Source organism: Oncorhynchus keta, chromosome 24, assembly GCF_023373465.1.
Source record: "Oncorhynchus keta strain PuntledgeMale-10-30-2019 chromosome 24, Oket_V2, whole genome shotgun sequence".
NCBI lineage: Eukaryota > Metazoa > Chordata > Actinopteri > Salmoniformes > Salmonidae > Oncorhynchus > Oncorhynchus keta.
In genome coordinates, this window is record NC_068444.1 from 46400430 (window position 1) to 46421794 (window position 21365).

Here is a 21365-nt window from a genome sequence, read left to right on the forward strand (position 1 = left end):
CAACCGACACTCCAATTGGCAAATTCTAGCATATGGGCGTGTTTTCAATAATACAAGGTGTCGTCATTTCCTCAACTGCGAAAGAGGGGCCTGGCGAGATCGTTGAAGAAGCCTGTCCAAAGAGTAAACATATTTCCTCAATAATATAGGATACACCTCCATAGACTGTGTTATCGTCTGTGTTGTGTGGAGAAGCTTTAAACAATTTACCCACAGCAATGTCGGCCCAAGCTCAAATGAGAGCTTTGCTCGATCAACTAATGGGGACTGCGAGGGACGGTGAGTAGCAAAAAGGCGGTGGCTAGTTTGTTAGCGTGCTAGCTAAAAGATGGAGCCAGTGTGGCTTGCAGTTAGCCTAGCAAACTAGTTTTTGTGTCGTGTGTCAGATGGGCATACCTTTAATGAATGGCGTACAAGAGGACGTTTGTGTGACACAAAAGGAGCTCATTCATGATTTGGTCCCGGCCTAGTTGTTGTTTCACTATTTAATGTTTGTATCCATAGCTAATGACGTCCACTTCGCCATTAATCGTTGATAGACCAGCCGTCTAGATCAGTGATTCTCTACTATAGGGCCCCAGTGGGCCTCAGAGTTTAAGGGGTCCCTGAAAAATGTGGGATAAAACACATGTTATAGCTACATTTTCATAATACTTTCGATTAACGCAAGAATTTTAAGTTATTAGAACTTGCCATGTAACTCTGTTTTTTTAGAATATTATGGGTAGTTAAACATTTTTACACTATGCCACTATTACACAATGTTATATGCATGTGTGAAAAAAGTATATTTCTACGTAAGTATTAAGCAGTTTGTTGTGCTATGAGGTGTAATGGATCATGATAAATGGATATCAAAACTGTTGGGACAATTGACGTTTGAAGATGAGACCACCTAATACCCCCATCAACAAGGTTATACACACAACCCTTAATGACAGAAGCAAATGCAACATCCTACAATGCTTGCAGCACTAGCTCCACCACAATGCCTGCGACTGTGGGTTAAAATGGCAAATAATCTAAAGCATAAAACAATGTTTAACAAGACATGATCACTAGAAGTAACTCATCAAAAATATGAAGTATATCTAACCAGTAATACGTTTTGGAATTGAATTGTGTGATTGAATAAAAGTTTTAGATGCTGGACTTTAACCTTTGGTGTTTAACAAACACACTATATTAATTATATTATAAATAAGAATACATCATGTTGGAAATACAAAAAAAAGCTGATGCAAATAGTAAACTCATTTTTTGAAAGTAGAACCACCACAATATTTGTTCATTGACAGGAGCTTAAAACTGTCATACCTTGCACTGTATCTACTATATTGTGTAGCATTTGTAGAAGCACCACTTCCATAGTAAATGACGTATCTGGCTACAAGGATACAAACATTAAAAACATAACAGCCGCCATTTAAGTAAGGATGCCATGTCTACAATGGTAACGTAAAGTCGGATAAACTGACTTCAATCCATGGTTCTTCTTTGGGCTTAATCAGACTAACAAAGTGAGTTTGTCGAGTGGGGTTGTGTGTGAGTGTTGAGATGAATTCAAATTTTCCCCGACATGTTGCATACAAATTGAACAATTGTGGCCCCTTTATTTTATTCATAAAGGTTCAGTGTATCTTTGCCAGCCTACTTCAATCTGCAAAGGAGTTGCAGAAAAGCCTCATGTTCATCGAGCCGTGAGTCACATGATTTTTAAAGCTGTTATGAACAATAGTAATCCAAACAATTGTTTGCTTTCCGGAAGTTGTTGTACTTTTTTTTTTAGCATCACAACAAGGATATTAAATTCTTCAATGACTCTTTGAATTACAATTTGGAAGTAGTACATGCAGCCTGAACTAAGACATTGTCTGGTTGCACTGAAGGCCAAGGAGCTTTAGCGGTCTATTGTCAAGCAAGGCATCTATTATCAAGCAATACAATCTGACTTGTGTGTCATTCATATCAACTTCCTTACTACAGGTATGGGCAAGAAAACAGTTCCCATTTTATACTTTTCTACCGTGGGTTTAAAATTCTGCAGCTGAGGTCTTGAAGATGCAGATGGGTACAGTATATGTTGCAGCTCGCAGTGTGTATAAAACTACCATTTTTTTCCCCCCCTTCTTGGTTTTATTATTTACTATGTTGCATTTGTGCCAAGGACTTGGTTGGCGCCAACTATAGGCTAAGCCAAAATCTTTTTTTAAGGGCCTTTTGTTTTGTTGAAGTTAGAAGATCTAGCTGACACAGTAACAGCTGTTACAGTGACACAGGCAGCCCATTTAAGTTGAATGACAATGCCATGAGACCAAGGTAGCCTGATGAACCTGTCCATGTCAATCATAACACCCATACAGTAAGCTTACTACCATGTTCAACTAAAGAATGTTAGCCTATAGAAAAACAAGTGCTTTCAGAAAGACAGAGTGGAAAGTCATTCTGAGTCTTAGCCAAACGTAGGCCTATATTATTACATTATTCATGTAGTTTCGAGGCTCTGGTAAGGTAAGCCTCCAATTCACAGCAGAAAATACATCAAGCCATTAGGGACACGCCACGCAGGCCCCAAGTGGATGTCGTGAATACTGTCCAAAGGCACACATTGTGTCAGTATGATACATTGTAGCTCAATGTATCTGTTCATATCACCCCAATAAGGAGAATCCCAAGATGCAATTGTAAAAAAAAATGTCAAGTCTATGCCCCTTTACCCTAATATGGGCACACATAGTTATGCTAAAGCATTGGATACCTCGCTCTAGTGGATGAGTATGTGAGGTCTTTCTAACTGTTGGTTTTGTACTGTTTCAGGGGATGAGACGCGGCAGAGGGTCAAATTCACTGATGAGAGGGTCTGCAAAAGCCATCTCCTGAACTGCTGTCCCCACGACATCCTCTCCGGAACTGTAAGTAGACTCTTCTTCCATTGTGTCTCCTCCAGACAGGGTCGGCGGAATATGTTTTGACAGGGGGTGCAGGGAATAAATATTTCTTTAACGCCTTGTTTAGTTATTTTTCTGCTTATAATTTCTTCCATTTGGTAGGCTATTTGTTAGTGAACTTGTCTCGTTCCGCTAGAATACTAAATAAAGCCTTGCTAACCAGAATAATGTCCTACATCGATAGAATGAAAGAATGCATCATCAATAATCTAGTTGACATAGGAAAAGTTTTCTCGTGCATTTCTGCTTCTCTTGTGGAAGAGAAGACATTTAGGGACCGGGAAGATTTTAGTGCCGTCAGAAAGTATTCACGCCCCTCTACTTTTTCCCCATTTTGTTGTGTTGCAGTCTGAATTTAATGAATTAAATGTAGATTTTGTGTCACTGGCCTACACGCAATACTCCATAATGTCAAAGTGGATTTATGTTTTTAGAATATTTGACAAATTATTTAAAAATGACAAGCGGCTGTGTCTTAAGTCAATAAATATTCAATCCCTTTGTTATGGCAAGCCTAAGTAAGTTAAGGAGTAAACATGTGCTTAACAAGTGATACAATAAGTTGCATCGACTCACTCTGTGTTCAATAATAGTGTTTAACATGACTTTTGAATGACTACCTCATCTCAGTACTCCACACATACAATTTATATGTAACATCCCTCAGTCAAGCAGTGAATGTCAAAGACAGATTCAACCATAAAGATCAGGGAGGTTTTACAATGCCTCTCAAAGAAGGGCAACAGTTTTAATCTAAGATTGCGGCGCAGTAGTACGTGTATATCTGTCTTTGTCTTATCTTGTAAATAGCCGGTCTTTTTTCATATCTTAATCTCACTTCTATCTACAAACTAAATATATTTTCCTGCAACCCGCCTCACCCAATGCGGTTTGGCTCTGCTATTTTTGTTCCTTATAACTGGAACTTCCATCGGGAGCTAACTAGCTACTAGTCTTTGTTAGCCACGGCTAGCTGTCCTCGCCTCTTTTCCCTGGAATCAGCCAGCCTTAGCTCGGACAATCACCTGCCAGTCTGCACAGCGCGATATCAACCCAGAGCATATCGGACTGCTTCTCTCTACCATATCACTGGATTCCTACCGTTCTGGATTATTACACTAGATCAATACTCCCAGCTAGCTAGCTGAAAATGAGTGGCTACTGTTAGCTAACGCCTCTGTCCCCAAGCAAGCACCAGCTAGCCTCGAGCGAGGCCCGTAGACCAACTTATTCTAGGTCTACAATTACCTCCTTTGCCAATTGGCCTGGACCCTTTATTGTCGACACGGAGCCCTGCCGATCCATCACGACTGGACTGCTGACGAGATTGCCCGATTTGGTCTCAACAGGCTATTCTGTTACGATATCGCTGCAGAACCATCTACGTGCCCCGGCCTGTCAGCTTTTTCTGAATGCTGTGTCTCCGGCTCGCCCAGTGTAGTAGTGAATACCGTACACCACCCTGTCTCACCTATTGCTATTCTTGACCCTATGATCACTGGGGTACACAGCTGATTCCCCCTGGACTGTTTCAATAACACGGTAACTCATTTTATTTACCTGTCGGCCCCAGCCTCGAACTCAGGTCCTGTATGTATCGAACTGACCCGCTCTGCCCTTTCTTTGCCATTTACCCGTTGTTGTCTTAGCTCTCCTGATCAACACCTGTGATTGCTTTATGCCTCTACTGTCAATATGCCTTGTCTACTGCTGTCTTGGCTAGTTTTTATTGCTTTATTTCACTGTAGTGCCCTCGATCCCACCCAAATTTCCTTAGATAGCTCTTTCGTCACACCCCACACACATGCGGGGACCTCATCTACGTTAATTGATGCCTCCGGAGGCAAAACCTCATCACGCAACGCATAGGTTTACCTCCACTGTACTCACATCCTTGTCTATACATTATGCCTTGAATCTATTCCACCACACCCGGAAATAATCTCCTTTTATTCTGTCCCCAACGCATTAGACAACCAGTTCTTATAGCCTTTAGCCGTTTCCTTATTCTACTCCTCCTCTGTTCCTCTGGTTATGTAGAGGTTAACCCAAGCCCTGTAGCCCCCAGTTCCACTCCTATACCCTAGGCACTATCATTTGTTGACTTCTGTAACCATAAAAGCCTTGGTTTCATGTACGTCAACATTAGAAGCCTCATCCCTAAGTTAATTATTTTCACTGCTTTAGCACACTCCGCCAAAACCCTGATGTCCTAGCCGTGTCTGAATCCTGGCTTAGGAAGGCCACCAAAAATTCTGAAATTTCCATCCCCATCTATAACAATTTCCACCAAGATAGAACTGCCAAAAGGGGTGGAGTTAGCCTGCAGGGTTCTGTCATACTATCCAGGTCTGTGCCCAAACAATTCGAGCTTACACTTTTAAAAATCCACCTTGCCAGAAATAAGTCTCCCACTGTTGCTGCTTGTTATAGACCCCCCCGGCTGCGCCCTGGACACCATATGTGAATTGATTGCTCCCCAGCGATCTTCAGAGTTCGTACTGTTAGGTGACCTAAACTGGGATATGCCTAACACCCCGGCCATCCTACAATCTAAGCTAGATGCTCTCAATCTAACCCAAATTATCAAGGAACCTACCAGGTACAAACCCAAGTCCGTAACCATGGGCACCCTCATATATCATCCGGACCAACCTGCCCTCTAAATGAAAAGCCAACTGACATTTATTCCTGAGGTGCTGACCTGTTGCACCCTCGACATCCACTGTGATCATTATTATTTGACCCTGCTGGTCATCTATAAACATTTTAACATCTTGGCCATGTTCTGTAATAATCTCCACCCCGGCACAGCCAGAAGAGGACTGGCCACCTCTCATAGCCTGGTTCCTCTCTCTAGATTTCTTCCTAGGTTCTGGCCTTTCTAGGGAGTTTTTCCTAGCCACCGTGCTTCTACACCTGCATTGCTTACTGTTTGGGGTTTTGGGCTGGGTTTCTGTACAGCACTTTGAGATATCAGCTGATGTAAGTGCTTTACATTTGATAAATACACCTCTGTTGTCTTCAACCAGGATCTCAGCAATCACTGCCACATTGCCTGCATCCGTAATGGGTCCGCGGTCAAACGACCACCCCTCATCAAAGTCAAATGCTCCCTAAAACACTTCAGCGAGCAGGCCTTTCTAATCGACCTGGCCCAGGTATCCTGGAAGGATATTGACCTCATTCCGTCAGTAGAGGATGCCTGGTTATTCTTTAAAAGTACTTTCCTCACCATCTTAAATAAGCATGCCCCATTCAAAAAAGATTAGAACCAGGAACATATATTGCCCTTGGTTCACTCCAGACCTGACTGCCCTTGACCAGCACAAAAACATAATGTGGCGCACTGCATTGGCATCAAATAGCCCCCACGATATGTAACTTTTCAGGTAAGTTAGGAACCAATATACACAGGCAGTTAGGAAAACAAAGGCTAGCTTTTTCAAACAGAAATTTGCTTCCTGTAGCACAAACTCCAAAAAGTTCTGGGACACTGTAAAGTCCATAGAGAATAAGAGCACCTCCTCCCAGCTGCCCTCTGCACTGAGGCTAGGAAACACTGTCACCACTGAAATCTACTATAATTGAGAATTTCAATAAGCATTTTTCTACGGCTGGCCTTGCTTTCCACCTGGCTTTCCACCTGGCTACCCTGAACCCGGTCAACAGCTCTGCACTCCTCACAGCAACTTGCCCAAGCCTTCCCCATTTCTCCTTCACCCAAATCTAGATAGCTGAAAGAGCTGCCAAATCTGGACCGCTACAAATCAGCAGGGCTAGACAATCTGGACCCTCTTTCTAAAATGATCCGCCACAATTGTTTCAACTCCTATTACTACCCTGTTCAACCTCTCTTCGTATCGTCTGAGATCCCCTGAGATTGGAAAGCTGCCGCGGTCATCCCCCTCTTCAATGGGGGAGGCACTCTAGACCCAAACTGTTACAGACTTATATCTATCCTACCCTGCCTTTCTAAGGTCTTTGAAAGCCAAGTTAACAAACAGATCACCTACCATTTCGAATCCCACCGTACCTTCTCCGCTATGCAATCTGGTTTCTAAGCTGGTCATGGGTGCACCTCAGCCACGCTCAAGGTCCTAAACGATATCATAACAATACTGTGTAGCCGTATTCATCGACCTGGCCAATGCTTTCGATTCTGTCAATCACCACATTCTTATCGGCAGACCTCAACAGCCTTGGTTTCTCAAATGACTTCCTCGCCTGGTTCACCAACTACTTCTCAGAGTTCAGTGTGTCAAATCGGAGGGACCTGTTGTCGAGACCTCTGGCAGTCTCTATGGAGGTGCCACAGGGTTCAATTCTCGGGCCGACTCTTCGCTGTATACATCAATGATGTCGCTCTTGCGGCTGGTTTTTCTCTGATCCACCTCTACGCAGACGACACCATTCTGTATACTTTCTGGCCCTTCTTTGGGCACTGTTTACAAACCTCCCAACGGGCTTCAATGCCGTACAACAGTCCTTCCGTGGCCTCCAACTGCTCTTAAATGCAAGTAAAACTAAATGCATGCTCTTCAACCGATCGCTGCCCGCACCCGCCCGCCTAGCATCACTACTCTGGATGGTTCTGACTTAGAGTAAGTATGTGGACAACTACAAATACAGTGGGGCAAAAAAGTATTTAGTCAGCCACCAATTGTGCAAGTTCTCCCACTTAAAAAGATGAGGCCTGTAATTTTCATCATAGGTACACTTCAACTATGACAGACAAAATGAGGGATAAAAATCCAGAAAATCACATTGTAGGATTTTTAATGAATTTATTTGCAATTTATGGTGGAAAATAAGTAATTGGTCAATAACAAAAGTTTCTCAATACTTTGTTATATACCCTTTGTTGGCAATGACAGAGGTGAAGACTTACAGAAAACGTTTGACAAGGTTTTCACACGCCTTATATTAGCCTCACTATCCGCTATTTTAACAAAGAGTGGAATCTTCAAAATAAATACTTTCTTCCGTTACTAGACCAAATGGCTGAAGCTATAGCATTGATGCTCTCACCTCCTGGGGACTCAGTCAAGACAGACAGGTCAGCATTACAACAAATAGGGGTGTGAACGTGGTGAAGGCTGCTCAAACCAACAAATGGACCCGAATGCAATGTTTTGGACGTTGTCTGCACTTGGCCAATGGTAAGTAACCTTGTCAATTTTGTATATTTGAAGTGGTTGGTAAGATGAAACTAAATGTGCATTTTTTTTTCATCAACTGATTAAGTAAAATATTACAGTTGTCCATAACTAAAGAGAGAATTGTGATTTTTATCATTTAACATTTCTCTTAGAGAGAGTGGTTAGAGACAAACTGGTAGATCGAGCAATTGGAGTGTGTAAGAAAGTGGTAGGTGCATTTTCCTATTTGTGGAAAAAGAACAGACCTGGCAGTTGCTCAAAGGAATGCAACCTGCCCCAGCAAAAGTTGGTGACAGAGTCACCTATCAGGTGGGGATCACGTCAAAAGATGGTGCAGGAGGGTACTGGAGCAGGAGAGAGCCATTTCGCAGGTCTTGTCCAGTGACTATAAGACCTGGCACTTAACTCCCACCTATACAGGTACAGATGATCTTGAGTCCATCATTAACCAGGCATTGACCCCATTCCTAGAATTCACAAATGCTCTGTCTGGTGAGTCTTTGTCAGTGTCTTATCTGAAGCTGGAACTACACCTGTTCAATACAGACATCATGAAACAGAGCTCACCCATAACAATAGTCATGGACTCTCTGAATGAGAAATATGATGACCTAGCCACAGATGACCTCCTGGACATAACCTCGTTAGTCGACCCTCTGTTTAAATCAACACGACCAAGAACTGTCACACAGATGGTCAACGAGGGACATGAAAACCCAAGCCCAGGACAGGGAGACGTTGCTGCTGCTTCACCACAACTGCCAGCTAAAAAGAGTCTCTGGGCATTTTTTTTCCAAAAAGCCACCACAGGTCTTACTGAAATCCAGCTGGTAGAAAAGGAACTCAGCTGCAAACTTCAGTCTACTGATGCTGACCGTGAAACCAATCCACTGGACTGGTGGACAATCGACCCCAAAAACTTTCCAGAAATTGGCTAAGAAATTATGGCTGACCCCAATTAGTCAACTGGTCGATTGTTTGGTCGATAGGCTGTTGGTCGACCAATATTGTTGTTATTTTTGTCGAGCAGTAGAAAATATATGTATCTCTATACGCACATCTTTACACACTTCCCCATTACATATAGTATTTTCGGAAAGTATTCAGACCCGTGCCTTCCACATTTTGGTACGTCAATGCTTTATTCTAAAATTGATTCAATAGTTTTTTCCCTCATCAATTTACACACTACCCTTTAATTACAAAGCAAAAACAGGTTTTCAATAAAGTTCGGTTTACTTTTTAGGTATTCCGATGCTTTACTCCAAGCTGTAGAAACATCTCGAGGATGATCAATAGAAGCAGGATGTACCTGAGCTCTATTTTGAGTCTCATAGCAGTACTGAGTACCTATGTAAGGTAATTGTTTATTTTTAATACATTTGCAAAAATGTCAACCTGTTTTCGCTTTGTCGTTATGGGGTATTTTGTGTAGATTTGAGGGGAAAGGGTCTGAGAACTTAGGTGACTGTAATATTTCACGCTGTAACATAACAAAAATGTGGAAAAAGTAATGGTCTGAATACTTTCCAAATGCACTGTGTTTGGAAAAATACACATTGGCTGCATCATGTTATGCTTGTCATTGTCAAGGACCTAGGGGAGTTTTTAAGATGAAAAGAAATGGAAGAGCTAAGCAAAGGCAAAATCCTAAAGGAAAACCCGGTTGTCTGCTTTCCAACAGACGCTGGGAGACAAATTCACTTTTCACCAGGACAATAACCTAAAACGAGGCCAAATGTGCACTGGAGTTGCTTATCAAGACCACATTGAGTGGCCTAGTTAGAGTTTTGAATTCGAAAAACATGTTTTCACTTTGCGATGGGCTTTTGTGTGTAGATTGGTGAGGGGAAAAAAATGATCAATTTTGAATTCCATCTGTAACACAAAATATGGATTAAGTCGAGGGGTATGAATAGTTTCTGAAGGCATTGTACATACAAAATGACAATTTTGTTTTAAAGAAATGAAAAGCTGTGAAAACAATCCACCATGTTTCTGATAGTATTTAAGTTGATCTTGGATACATGATTTGTGGCTGAAAATGAAATACGGTCAGCTTTTATGTCGCTGAAAAAAATGATCACGTTTAGGCTACACAAGTCCTTATCCATACATTCACATTCTCTCAAGATGCTGAAAGAAACAAGTCATGTTTCTCTACTCTTGTTCCTGAGACAAATTAATAATTGGTGGGTCCTTTTACTGCAATAAACTTAATTTATGCAGGAGTTAATGGTCTACATATGAGCCTACGGTCAGTGTCCAGACTTCAGTTATTATTACTGTTCCCATCTGAACTTCAAGGTTGAGCCAGGGGGTGTTCCTGCACCCCTACTTTCGCTGTCTCTGCCTCCAGGGCTCTAAAGTGTGATCATGTTAGACTTCTATGCTCCTACACTTTTATATGGAAGCTCCAAGGAAAAAAAACACCCAGACAATAATTGTAATGATAAGGCTTTGCTAGCCCAAACTTCTTTTGACCGGTTATTACTGACGATTTTTTACATTTTTTGTCATTTTTTTTGTATTTAAATTCTCCATTCTAGGGGCATATTCCATGTCACAGCCATTCTGAAACCACTTACGGGCTGTTAACCATTTTATAAAGCGCCTTGATCAATCATGTTAACTCATTAGCTAGCTAAACATTTGGGGGGCACGTAAAGAAAGGGATAACTTCTTAGAAGTACATTTTTTTTTCTTTAGGAGTTGATCATAGCAATGAATGAAGGACAATTTTTTTTTTTTTTTTTTTTTGGGGGTGGGGTTAGATCTGCTTCAATATTGCAGGTTGAACCCAAAATAATTGTTTGCATCATTTGTAAACCCCCCCCCCCCCTCCCCCACTGGAGTAAACTAGCGGCCAACAATAATGCTACCAATTACTACAGTGAGTGTACAAAACCATTATGAACACCTGCTCTTTCCTGACATAGATTGACCAGGTGAAAGATATGAAGGCTTTTTAAGCCTTAAGACAATTGAGACATGGATTGTGTATGTGTACCATTAAGAGGGTGAATGGGCAAGACAAAAGATTTAAGTGCCTTTGAACAGGATATGGTAGTAGGTGCCAGGTGCTTCGGTTTGTGTCAAGAACTTAAACACTGCTGGGTTTTTCACACTTAACAGTTTCCTGTGTCTATCAACAATAGTCCATTACCCAAAGGACTTCTAGCCAACTTAACGCAACTGTGGCCAAGGACATCTTCTAGAGTCCGTGGCCCAACGAATTGAGGCTTTTCTGAGGGCAAAAAAGTGGATGAATCTTAATATTAGGAAGGTGTTTTTAATGTTTTGTACACGGTGTATATATGAATGGACAAAGCCATCGATCACATGGCATAATTTATTCCTATGTGAGGACTCAATAACACATTGAAGCCAAATGAAGTCAGTTAAGTTCGTGTCCCATGGAAGACATAACATACGAAGTTTGAGCTACTCCTGGAAGTGATGTTACACGCTAGCTCAGTGTTGCCCCCTCTCATTGAGTAACTCCAGTTGAAGGCCAACTAGGGTACTGCAATCTGCCAAAAGCATCTCAATTATACTTCTGTGTGCACCCATTGAGCTATAGAAGAGGCACGACCATATCTCCTCCCTGTGTGACCACTACCTTCTCTCTCAAAATCAATGACTGCATCCCTAGGCGTCCTACAAATAGAATATCAGAGTTCGGAGTGTGACGGCACATCAGAATGAGTGCTTCATCCAATATCACCTATGACAGCTGTGAGCAGCCAGCCGCACCCCCTAACCAGCCATTAGCCTCCTTAGCTGCTTCTCTCCGTCGGTTCCTTCTGCGCCTCTCCGTCATTTTGAAAATGTTATGTAGCCGTGATGGTGAGCTGGGATGGGGTTTCTGTTACATTTGTTTAAAATATTAGCGCAGCTTGCAGTGCGAGCGCAGTGGATACGTATCTTTTAGCTTCGCCTGTAAGAACAAGCAGGCCAGTCTGACTAGGCTTCGTTGTCACATAGCCTCTTAAGTACCACTGCCATAGGAAAAGTAGAGCACAGTGACAGCCATGCTTGTGCCTTTACATCACTGAAATCCACGAGTATCTAGCCCAAACTCAAAAGTTATTCCCCATATTGCCAGAGCTACCGTCTCCCCTTTCTACTGCGAATTGGTGCACGTTTTGTTTACTTTTATAAACCTTGTCGCTTGGCTGCAAGTTTTTTTGGTTTGATAACGATCATGTTTAGTCATGTTAGCTAGCTAACATGATACCTTAGCTATGCACAGAAGTGGATGGCACAGGAAAAAAAGAAAATGCATAGATGGTCTACTCAGATGCTCTAAAGGTATGATTCATATGCCATATCAATGTAATGTAAGATAAATCTGAATCAAATCACTATTTTTCTGATTACTTAAGTTATGTTTGGTGCCTAACTTTTGGGAAGAGTATGTCGGCTGTGTGTAAAGTTGTCTGAAGAGTAGGCTAAAGATGGATTCATATAGGACTAGTGGGCTGTCACCTTACTGTCGCAATGAAAATGCAGACTATTGACTGGTATTGTAAATGCATAATAGTTTGGACACGTCCTCATTTCAGGGGCTTTCCTTTATTTAGACTATTTTCTACGTTGTAGAATAATAGTGAAGACATCAAAACTATGAAATAACACATGTAATCCAAAAGGTGTTGGGCAAATCAAAATATATTTGAGATTCTTCAAAGTAGCCACCCTTTATGGACTTGGTATTTTACCAAATTGGGTTATATTCTGTATTCCACCCATACCTTGTCACAACACAACTGATTGGCTCAAACGCATTAAGAAGGAAAGAAATTCCACAAAGTAACTTTTAACAAGGCACACCTGTTAATTGAAATTCATTCCTGGTGACTACCCCATGAAGCTGGTTGAGAGAATGTCAAAGCAAAAGGTCGCTACTTTGAAGAATATCAAAAAAAGAAACGTCCCCTTTTCAGGACCCTGTCTTCCAAAGATAATTTGTAAAAATCCAAATAACTTCACAGATCTTCATTGTAAAGGGTTTAAACACGGTTTCCCGTGCTTGTTCAATGAACCATGAACAATTTAATGAACATGTACCTGTGGACACTAACGGCTTACCGACAATGGCAGTTAGGTCACACTTATGAAAACTTAGAACACTAAAGAGGCATTTCTACTGTGAAAAACACCAAAAGAAAGATGTCCAGGGTCCCTGCTCATTTGCGTTAACGTGCCTTAGGCATTCTGCAAGGAGGCATGAGGACTGCAGATATGGCCAGGGCAATAAATTGCCACGTCTGTACTGTGAGACGCCTAAGACGGCGCTACAGGGAGACAGGACAGACAGCTAATCGTCCTCGCAGTGGTAGACCACGTAACACCACCTGTACCGGATTGGTACATCTGAACATCACACCTGCGGGACAGGTAAAGGATGGCAACAATTGCCTGAGTTACACCAGGAACGCACACTCCCTCCATCAGTTCTCAGACTGCGCAATAGGCTGAGAGCGGTTGGACTGAGGACTTGTAGGCCTGTTGTAAGGCAGATCCTCACCAGACATCACCGGCAACAATCACCGGTTTATGGGCATAAACCCAATGTCGCCCGACCAGACAGAACTTGCAAGAAGTGATCTTCGCTGACGAGTGGCAGTTTTGTCTCACTAGGGGTGATGGTCAGATTCACGTTTATCGTCGAAGGAATGAGCGTTACCCCCGAGGCCTGTACTCTGGAGCGGGATCGATTTGAAGGTGGAGGGTCCGTCATGGTCTGGGGCGGTGTCACAGCATTATTGAACTGAGCTTGTTGTCATTGCCTGCAGTCTCAATGCTGTGCGTTACAGGGAAGACATCCTCCACATGTGGTACCCTTCCTGCGGGCTCATCCTGACATGCCCCTCCAGCATGACAATGCCACCAGCCATACTGCTCGTTCTGTGTGTGATTTCCTGCAAGACAGGAATGTCAGTGTTCTGCCATGGCCCGCGAAGATCCCGGATCTCAGTCCCATTGAGCACGCCTGGGACCTGTTGCATCGTAGGGTGAGGGCTAGGGCCATTCCCCCCCCTGAAATGTCTGGTAACTTGCAGGTGCCTTGGTGGAAGAGTGGAGTAACATCTCACAGCAAGAACTGGCAAATCTGGCGCAGTCCATGCGGAGGAGATGCAGCTGGTGGCCACACCAGATACTGACTGTTACTTTTGATTTTGGACCCCCCCCCCTGTTCAGGGACACGTCATTCAATTTCTGTTAGTTACATGTCTTATGTTCATACAAACATTTACACCTGTTAAATTTGCTGAAAGTAATTGCAGTTGACAGTGAGAAGACGTTTCTTTTTTTTGCTGAGTTTATATAAAATATAATGTTTTTAACATTTTTTTGGTTACTACAAGATTCCGTATGTTATTTCATAGTTTGGGTGTCTTCACTATTATTATACAATGTAGAAAATTGTACAAGTAAAGACTAACCCTAGAATGAGTAAGTGTGTCCAAACTTGACTGGTACTGTATATTCCTTACTACATTCTTTGGGACCCAATCACAGGTAGGCTTTTGGCCTGGTATCACATTGTTAGTTCAATTTTGGTATTGTTACAACCCTACTCTGAAAATATGTACATTTTATTGCAGTTTAAACTTTCACTCTTCCGTGCAACATTTAATTTAATTTCTGTTACCCGTATGTAATTATTGAATCAGCAGTTGAAGTGTAGTCAGTAATAGTGGTTAATCTATTCTGAATATTTTGTGACTTCTAAAGTAGTTCATTGCAGACTGTTGGATCTATGGCTGTGTCTTGACTGGCTAACGTTGACTTCATCAACAGCGTATGGATCTGGGAGAATGTGCGAAGACCCACGACCTGGCACTCCGGGCCGACTATGAAATTGCCTCCAAGGAGAGAGACCTCTTCTTTGAGCTTGATGTAAGTGATATCCACAGTCGGCTTGATTTTTAAAAACAACTTAATTTATCTCCTCGGGCAAGTAAGTTGTACTTCTCCCAGTTCATTTTACCAGTGCAGAAGTCTGTGTTCCATTGACTTATATGGAGTTTACTCTTCTATTGTCGGCAATAGGCTGTGGATCACCTGGAGTCTTTCATTGCCGACTGCGACCGGAGAACAGAGTTGGCCAAGAAACGACTGGTTGAGACCCAAGATGAGATCAGTGCGGAGGTGGCTGAAAAGGTGAGGGCAAGATGAACCTTGTTCACTGAATCTTATTGTGGATGACATGTTGAAAACTTTATGATTTTGACTCATTTTTTATGCTGTTGTTGACTTGTTTATTATTCTCCAGGCAGAGACTGTTCACGAGCTGAACGAGGAGATTGGGAAGCTCCTGGCCAAGGCAGAGCAGCTGGGTGCCGAGGGGAATGTGGATGAGGCCCAGAAGGTCCTACAGGAAGTGGAGAAAGTTCGCAGCAGGAAGAGGGATGCTGAGGTGAGGAGGAGGAGGAGGAGGGGTTGTTTTACTCACGGCATGCTTATTTTCCATCAAACTAGCCCACCTCGGACCAAATAGGTTACTGAATACAGAACTCAGACCAAATGGGTTACTGAATGCGTCACTTTAATAAATGGATCGCGAGTCACTTTAATAATGCCACTTTAATAATGTTTACACATCTTGTCTTACTCATCTCGTATGTGTATATAATGTATTATATACTATCTATTGCCTATGCCGTTCGGTCATCGCTCATCCATATATTTATATGTACATATTCTTATTCCATCCCTTTAGTTAGATTTATGTGTATTAGGTGGTTGTAGCAGAATTGTTAGATATTACTGCACTGTCGGAACTAGAAGCACAAGCATTTCTCTACTCGCTTTAACATCTGCTAACCATGTGTATGTGACCAATACAATTTGATTAGATTTTGAATGTAGACCTGGGTTGTGTTCAGTAGGGCTCAATGTAGCGGAAAGGTTTTGGAATGGACAATTAAATATTTTCTTATTGGACAAGGTGGAACCATCCTGTTTAACTTAGTTTTTGCCATACCGAACTCGAAACCCCTTCTTTCCTATCCTGATTCAACTTAGTTTTTGCCATACCGAACTCGAAACCCCTTCTTTCCTATCCTGATTCATTATCTTTCTCCATCTCTTCGGTTTTGTCCTTCTCAGGAGGAGTACAGAAACTCCATGCCTGCCTCCAGTTTCCAGCAGCAGAAGCTTCGTGTCTGTGAGGTGTGCTCGGCCTACCTGGGTCTCCACGACAACGACCGTCGCCTGGCCGACCACTTTGGCGGGAAGCTGCATCTGGGCTTCATCCAGATCAGGGAGAAACTGGAAGCCCTGAAGGTATGCTCTGAACCACCTCAGACCAAATAGGTTACTGAATACACCTAGCGAGATGTGGAAGTATAATCCTCAAAAGGGGATTCTTTTTTTTTTGACCGCTTTCCCCTTTTGAGCATTCCACAGGGACTTTGTTTTTGATTAACCTCATAGTCTACCAATACCGGATCCGGGTTCGTGACTACAGCTCAAGCTCATTAGCATAACGCACAATGCGAAAAAATATTCCTAAAAATATTTAACCTCCACACATTAACAAGTAAAATAGCTCAAATGAAAGATAAACAAGTTGTTTATCTACCCAGCAAGTCAGATTTCTAAAATGTTTTACGGCGAAAACATAGCACATATTTATGTCAAACTACCACCACAGACATAGCTAATTTGCATAGCCAAGTAGGAAAAAATATGCAATCAACAAACGCAGGATTAAAAGAAATCATTTCACTAACCTTTTGAAATCTTCATCAGATGACAGTAATATAACATGTTACACAGTACATTCATTTTTTTTTTCAATAATCTGCAATATATATCCATAAATCTCTGTTTACAATGATGCATCGTTCAAAAAATGCTACTAAAATGTCAGGAGAAATGCCGATAGCTCCGGCAGATAACGTCAGCTAACAAGGAATACACATCATAAACTTTGACTAAATATGCATGTTTTACATATGTATAGGAAGATACATTTCTTCTAAATGCAATCGCTGTGTTACATTTATTTTTAACGTTACAGGTTGCATTCACTAGGCTATACTAGGAGTCGGCGCTCCAAAATTAGCATTATCGCTCCTCTATCTTGGAGTCGACAGAAACCCAAATTTACCACATAAATATTCCCTTACCTTTGCTGTTCTTCCATCAAAAGACCTGGAAGGGATTATACTTACCAAACCAGCGTTTAGTTTTCAAGTCTGTGTCTTTCGGTTCTCAAAATAGCCACATTTCGGTCGAAATGTAGGCAAAATTCAAGTGGATGCGCACCAAAACGTTGAAATTACATATTATATGTCGAGTAAACTTGTCAAACTATGTTCATAATTAAGCTTTAACATGTTATAAAGGTGCACAGAAATCTTGAGGACGAACAGAAACACACACGTCGTTTAATCGATCCTGAAGAAAATACAGCACCCGGCCAGAGCGCGCGTAACAGTCACCTTTTTTTTTCGCTTGGCCGAGAGGTTTCGGCTCGCTCAAACTCCCGTGAGCGCGCGATTCTCACAATGAGAAGCCCCATTGAAAGCAGGCTTCGCGCTGAACACGTACAGACTGTTCCCAGAGCGGTAGCTGTTTGGGAAGTGCGTGTGAGATGACGTCAAAGTTGGGCCAACTTTTTCCATGACAAGAGAGCATTTGTGAGAATGCATGCCCTGAGATTTCTGCTTTACATAGAGACAAAATTTAAACGGTTTTAGAAGCTTTAGAGTTTTCTATTCGATAATATTTTTTATATGCATATATTAGCAATTTTTGGGAAAAATATTTTCAGTTTACTATGGGCACGCAAGAGTTCAGAGGTTAAAGTACAGGAAACATCTCCCTTTTGGGATTAATTTAAATTTTGCCGCAAGAACATTCTTTTTGACATTAGAATGTATTAACATAAGACATTTTAATGTAAACACTGAGGCTAATGTCATTGCTGAACATTTTCTATCAGAAAACTGTCCTGGAAAAGCAGGAGAAGAGGAACCAGGACCGCCTGAAGAGGAGAGAAGAGCGGGAGAAGGAGGAGAGGATGAAGAAGAGGTGGGTCTTAACTTGGCAAAAATCATTAAATTGATGTAGGCAGATTTTTATAAACATGTCGGTGGGGATGGCAGCACTTCTCGGAAAATATAATCAATCCATGTGGAGACGTGCAGATATTTTCCCTGTGGTATCTCATCAATTGTTTTCTGTCACTTTTATAGGACCAAATCACGGAGCAGGGAACGGAGCAGGGAACATAGAAGGTTAGTATGGGCCACCAGCCATCTACTGCCACATGAACTCTATTCAATACACTATCTCCTGGGTTTATTGCTGTATAAAACACTTCTCTGGGCCCGTGCTGCAGGTCCAGCTCTCGCGACCGTAGGAGACGCCGTTCGCGTTCCTCGTCTCGGGAGAAGCGGCGTTCCTCCCGCTCACGCTCCAGGGACCGGGAGAGGAGGCGACGCCACCGCAGCCGATCCCGCAGCAAGGGCGCCCGCCACAGCCACGAGCCCAGCTCCCGACACAAGTAGGAGTGTACACACACACACACGGTCCATCTTATTACTTAAACAAGTGCACACTTAATAATAAAGCTTCTTATCATAATATATACACACGACAAACACACACACACACAGATTTGTGTGTAACAAGACAGTGTTTATGGTTCCAGGTCGTCCAGGGATCGCGATCGCTCCTCCAGAGAACGTTCACGGGAGCGAAGCAAGAAGAGGGGATCCTCGGAGCGGCGGCAGGACAGCAGGGATCAGAACGGGAGAACAGAATCCCGCCGGGCGGAGGTCAGGGATAGAGACCTTTGAGGACTCTCTCTCTCTCTCTCTCTCTCTCTCTCTCTCTCTCTCTCTCTCTCTCTCTCTCTCGCTGTCTCCATCCTCAACACACAACCTCCTTTTGTCTGTCTCTCTTTCATATCTGTCCATTACATCTATTTGAACTCTCTCCTTGTATGAATTCTCCCTCCGTTCCCTTATCAAAATGATCCAGAGATGTTTTGCTTTGACCGATATTCCAGCCAATCCACTGTCCCAAATACATAGCGCTTATATGACCACAGAAGTATATACAGGTAACTGCCAAAATAATGGAAACACTTCAGTAAAACAAAGTATACTGAAAGCAGGTGCCTCCACACGTGTGGTTCGTGAGTTAATTAAGAAATGAACATCCCATCATAATTAGGGTCATGTATAAAAATGCTGGGCCGGCCATTATTTTGGCTACCATGGCTATACCCCTATAGGATGACAATGCACCCATCCACAGGGCATGAGTGGTCACTGAATGGTTTGATGAGCATGAAAATGATGTAAACCATATACCATGTCTCCAGGTCTCAACCCAATTGAACACTTATGGGAGATTCTGGAGCGGTGCCCGAGACCACTGTCAATAAAACGCCAAATTATGGAATTTCTCATGGAAGAATGGTGTCTCATCCTTCCAATAGCGTTCCAGACACTTGTAGAATCTATGCCGGCTCATGGTGGCCCAACGCCCTACTAAAACACGTTATTTTAGTGTTTCCTTTATTTTGTCACCTGTATATTGTACATGCATATATATTTTAGTTTCAAGCGTTCAAATATATCCTGGGATAAAGTTGTGGGGGGTTTTGAACATTGGGCGTGGGGGTACATAAAGTCCTGACTGTATGTTAGATGTGATGGCTGTTGATGACATGCATATGATTCTATATTCTATAAAACTGTCCTGAATATACATTTCCTGGGGGAAATCAGTAGCTGAAACTAGAGAAAGGATAAATTAATGACCGTTGGCCATAAACTTAAAGAATAGAGCATTTCCATATTGCCGTGTTTTATCATACTGTTATTTTTAAACTGTCAGAATTGCTATGTGTGATTGAGATACTTTGCATAAATATACCTCCAGCATACTGTCCTGGGTGGTGTTCATTAGGCACCAAATGGAAGATACTGGACTGAAACGGGGAGGGGCCTACATTTTTGTTTTCCTGTAAAAACTTTGCTAAATGTTTTGATTTATTGCCCTAATAAACACGACCCAGCATACTGTCTTGGATTGGCTTCTCCGTGCAAGGCTTTCTTCCCTTCCTAGAGGCTATTTCACAATGCTGGTTGCATCAATTTGCCATTTGATGTTGCACTAAATATTTAACATACCAGTAATTATAGAATGTCTTCTGCATATATCTGGCCTAAGATTGATAAACTAAGCCATATTGTTCTTGTTTGACTGGATCAGGACATTTGGAAATCTAAGGGAATTTGGTCAGTTGTGAACATCAGCAAGCTCATTTCTGTCAGCTTGTGAAATACCCTCTGCTTCTATATCTGTGGTTTATACTAACTGAGGATGTTTATCGCTGGAGAGATTGTAGCAGTTCAATTTAATGTCATAACTAATATGGACAAGGTTTTCTTAAGTTTTAGAATGTATTGTCCTTTGTGTTCACAAACAGTTGCTAGTTTTTTTTTCTCTCCATAGAGTTTTACAAGTTTTCATGTTATGAATACAAATATTAACCCTTATTATCATAGTCTTGGCATGCGAGCGGTGAAGTCTGCGTATGTGTAGACATGATGGACTTTGCATGCTTCAGTTTTGAGTAATGCTGTTTTGGATTGAGAATAACTGTTCCAGGCTTCTTACTGTATGTGACCCTAGAAGTTGCCTACGTTACCGTGGTAGTCCGCTGTGTGGCCCTGGTAGTCCGCTGTGTGGCCCTGGTAGTCCGCTGTGTGGCCCTGGTAGTCCGCTGTGTGGCCCTGGTAGTCCGCTGTGTGGCCCTGGTAGTCCGCTGTGTGGCCCTGGTAGTCCGCTGTGTGGCCCTGGTAGTCCGCTGTGTGGCCATGGTAGTCCGCTGCGTGGCCATGGTAGTCTGCTGCGTGGCCATGGTAGTCTGCTGCGTGGCCATGGTAGTCTGCTGCGTGGCCATGGTAGTCTGCTGCGTGGCCATGGTAGTCTGCTGCGTGGCCATGGTAGTCTGCTGCGTGGCCATGGTAGTCTGCTGCGTGGCCATGGTAGTCTGCTGCGTGGCCCTGGTAGTCTGCTGCGTGGCCCTGGTAGTCCGCTGCGTGGCCCTGGTAGTTCGCTACATTGCTGCGTGGCCCTGGTAGTCCGCTGCGTGGCCCTGGTAGTCTGCTGCGTGGCCCTGGTAGTCTGCTGCGTGGCCCTGGTAGTCTGCTGCGTGGCCCTGGTAGTCTGCTGCGTGGCCCTGGTAGTTCTGCGTGGCCCTGGTAGTCTGCTG

General features: G+C 42.7%; 1 protein-coding gene across 2 annotated transcripts; it reads left to right on the forward strand.

Moving 5' to 3' along the window:
• The first annotated feature begins 58 nt into the window (after nucleotides 1-58).
• Nucleotides 59-19049, forward strand: LOC118357621 (putative RNA-binding protein Luc7-like 1). Of its 2 annotated transcripts, XM_035734929.2 has the most exons (11): nucleotides 131-279; nucleotides 1630-1700; nucleotides 2818-2912; nucleotides 14921-15019; nucleotides 15173-15283; nucleotides 15396-15539; nucleotides 16232-16408; nucleotides 18075-18163; nucleotides 18328-18369; nucleotides 18474-18638; nucleotides 18786-19049. In XM_035734929.2, exons 4-11 carry the CDS (start codon nucleotides 14924-14926, stop codon nucleotides 18931-18933), a joined length of 972 nt encoding a protein of 323 aa, XP_035590822.1. In that variant the 5' UTR covers nucleotides 131-279; nucleotides 1630-1700; nucleotides 2818-2912; nucleotides 14921-14923; the 3' UTR covers nucleotides 18934-19049. The 2 variants fall into 2 exon arrangements, with proteins under 2 accessions (XP_035590821.1, XP_035590822.1); XM_035734928.2 differs by lacking the exon at nucleotides 1630-1700 and having other exon boundaries at nucleotides 59-279.
• Nucleotides 19050-21365: the final 2316 nt, after the last annotated feature.

Bases quoted from the DNA above. Each gene is read 5' to 3' on its own strand.
- LOC118357621 (XM_035734928.2), top strand. From the start codon at position 219: ATGTCGGCCCAAGCTCAAATGAGAGCTTTGCTCGATCAACTAATGGGG. The intron at 16,409-18,074 runs GTATGCTCTGAA...ATTTTCTATCAG, and splicing joins AGAAACTGGAAGCCCTGAAG to AAAACTGTCCTGGAAAAGCA. The intron at 18,164-18,327 runs GTGGGTCTTAAC...TCACTTTTATAG, and splicing joins GAGGAGAGGATGAAGAAGAG to GACCAAATCACGGAGCAGGG.